We start from the raw sequence: 3,201 nt of genomic DNA, 5'->3' as shown, positions 1-3,201 counted from the left end.
ATCATCTTCTTCTTCTTCTTCTTCTTCTTCTATATCATCTTCTTCTTCTTCTTCTGTATCTTCTTCTTCTTCGTCTTCTTCTTCTTCTTCTTCTTCTTCTTCTTCTATATCTTCTTCTTCTTCATCTATATCTTCTTCTTCTTCTTCTTCTTCTTCTTCTATATCTTCTTCTTCTTCTCCTCCTCCTCCTCCTCCGCCTCCTCCTCCTCCTCCTCCTCCTCCTCCTCCTCCTTCTTCTTCTTCTATATCTTCTTCTTCTATATCTTCTTCTATATCTTCTTCTTCTTCTTCTATATCTTCTTCTATATCATCTTCTTCTTCTTCTTCTTCTTCTATATCTTCTTCTTCTTCTATATCTTCTTCTATATCTTCTTCTTCTTCTTCTTCTTCATCTTCTATATCTTCTTCTTCTTCTTCTTCTTCATCTTCTATATCTTCTTCTTCTTCTTCTTCTTCATCTTCTATATCTTCTTCTTCTTCTTCATCTTCTATATCTTCTTCTTCTTCTTCTTCTTCATCTTCTATATCTTCTTCTTCTTCTTCATCATCTTCTATATCTTCTTCTTCTTCTTCTTCATCTTCTATATCTTCTTCTTCTTCTTCTTCTTCTTCTTCTTCTTCTTCATCTTCTATATCTTCTTCTTCTTCATCTTCTATATCTTCTTCTTCTTCTTCTTCTTCATCTTCTATATCTTCTTCTTCTTCTTCTTCTTCTTCTTCTTCTTCTTCTTCATCTTCTATATCTTCTTCTTCTTCTTCTTCATCTTCTATATCTTCTTCTTCTTCTTCTTCATCTTCTATATCTTCTTCTTCTTCTTCATCATCTTCTATATCTTCTTCTTCTTCTTCTTCTTCATCTTCTATATCTTCTTCTTCTTCTTCTTCTTCATCTTCTATATCTTCTTCTTCTTCTTCTTCTTCTTCATCTTCTATATCTTCTTCTTCTTCTTCTTCTTCATCTTCTATATCTTCTTCTTCTTCTTCTTCTTCTTCATCTTCTATATCTTCTTCTTCTTCTTCTTCTTCTTCTTCATCTTCTATATCTTCTTCTTCTTCTTCTTCTTCTTCTTCATCTTCTATATCTTCTTCTTCTTCTTCTTCTTCTTCTTCATCTTCTATATCTTCTTCTTCTTCATCTTCTATATCTTCTTCATCTTCTATATCTTCTTCTTCTTCTTCTTCTTCTTCATCTTCTATATCTTCTTCTTCCTCTTCTTCTTCTTCTTCTTCTTCTTCTTCTTCTTCTTCTTCTTCATCTTCTATATCTTCTTCTTCTTCTTCTTCTTCTTCATCTTCTTCTTCTTCATCTTCTATATCTTCTTCTTCATCTTCTATATCTTCTTCTTCTTCTTCTTCTTCTTCTTCATCTTCTATATCTTCTTCTTCTTCTTCTTCATCTTCTATATCTTCTTCTTCTTCTTCTTCATCTTCTATATCTTCTATATCTTCTTCTTCTTCTTCTTCATCTTCTATATCTTCTTCTTCTTCATCTTCTTCTTCATCTTCTATATCTTCTTCTTCTTCTTCATCTTCTATATCTTCTTCTTCTTCTTCTTCTTCATCTTCTATATCTTCTTCTTCTTCTTCTTCTTCTTCTTCATCTTCTATATCTTCTTCTTCTTCTTCTTCTTCATCTTCTATATCTTCTTCTTCTTCTTCATCTTCTATATCTTCTTCTTCTTCTTCTTCTTCTTCTTCTTCTTCTTCTTCTTCTTCTTCTTCTTCATCTTCTTCTTCTTCTTCTTCATCTTCTTCTTCTTCTTCATCTTCTTCATCTTCTTCTTCTTCTTCATCTTCTTCTTCTTCTTCATCTTCTTCTTCTTCTTCATCTTCTTCTTCTTCTTCATCTTCTTCTTCTTCTTCTTCATCTTCTTCTTCTTCTTCTTCATCTTCTTCTTCTTCTTCTTCATCTTCTTCTTCATCTTCTATATCTTCTTCTTCTTCATCTTCTATATCTTCTTCTTCTTCATCTTCTATATCTTCTTCTTCTTCATCTTCTATATCTTCTTCTTCTTCTTCTTCTTCTTCTTCTTCTTCTTCTTCTTCTTCTTCTTCTTCTTCTTCTTCTTCTTCTTCTTCTTCTTCATCTTCTTCTTCTTCTTCTTCATCTTCTTCTTCTTCTTCTTCATCTTCTTCTTCTTCTTCTTCTTCTTCTTCTTCATCTTCTTCTTCTTCTTCATCTTCTTCTTCTTCTTCTTCTTCTTCTTCTTCTTCATCTTCTTCTTCTTCTTCATCTTCTTCTTCTTCTTCATCTTCTTCTTCTTCTTCATCTTCTTCTTCTTCTTCTTCTTCATCTTCTATATCTTCTTCTTCTTCATCTTCTATATCTTCTTCTTCTTCATCTTCTATATCTTCTTCTTCTTCATCTTCTATATCTTCTTCTTCTTCATCTTCTATATCTTCTTCTCTATCTTCTTCTTCTTCCTCTTCTTCTCTATCATTATATTATGTGTCTTGGTTTTCCTTTCTTTTGTAATATTTTTTTTTACTTCATTTGAGGAAATATTTTATTTAATAACACCATAGTTATATTTGTGTTGATGGCATAATAAGTACTAGTGGCACATTGCAAGAAACAGCACCTTTTTCTGTGTACCCTGGCGGTGGTAAAACACATACATCAGCAGGAGGAGGAAGTAGTTGCAGCTATTGTAGTGTGGTAATAGCTGGTAGGAGAGTGGGTGGCAGCAGAAAATAGTTCTTCTTCTGTTCTCCCTGGCAGTGGTAGCAGCACACAGACAGCAGAAGCTCAATGCAGCTACAGGAGGAGGAGGAGTGTGTGTCATGCAGTGTGATGTGACTGACATAATAGGCCCTGGTTCATAGCGGTGGTACCAGGGCCGTAAATGAACATCATGAGTTTCCAGACAGAGGTCGTGAAGCCCACATTGTGTCCAATACACAACTGGGACAGCACAGTTTTCAACCCGGACACCTCTAAAAGAATTTAATTTTTTTTCTTCAAAATAATGCAGCTATTTGTGAGCGTAAATAGCTGGTGGCGCATGGGCAGCAGCACCTTGTAATGTGTTCCCTGGCAGTGGAAACATACAGACAGCAGGAGGAAATACAGCAGCAGGCAGCGTGAGGAGGATGAGTGTGTGGCAGACTGGCAGCAGGCAGGAGGGCAGGCAGCGAGACATAATAGGCCCTGGGTCCTAGCGGTGGTACCAGGGCCATAAATAAACACCATGAGGTTCC

At 35.1% G+C, this 3,201-nt stretch overlaps 1 protein-coding gene across 1 annotated transcript; it reads left to right on the top strand.

Moving 5' to 3' along the window:
• Positions 1–1,123: 1,123 nt before the first annotated feature.
• Positions 1,124–2,371, top strand: LOC137517529 (uncharacterized; the record flags this gene model as incomplete). Its single annotated transcript, XM_068234518.1, has 1 exon — positions 1,124–2,371. A coding segment is annotated over one exon (1,248 nt), but the record flags the coding sequence as incomplete, so codon positions are not given.
• Positions 2,372–3,201: the final 830 nt, after the last annotated feature.

This window comes from Hyperolius riggenbachi, chromosome 5, assembly GCF_040937935.1.
Source record: "Hyperolius riggenbachi isolate aHypRig1 chromosome 5, aHypRig1.pri, whole genome shotgun sequence".
Classification (NCBI taxonomy): Eukaryota; Metazoa; Chordata; class Amphibia; order Anura; family Hyperoliidae; genus Hyperolius; species Hyperolius riggenbachi.
Note: the sequence above shows the minus strand (reverse complement) of the source record. Positions and strands in the feature narration are given on the sequence as shown.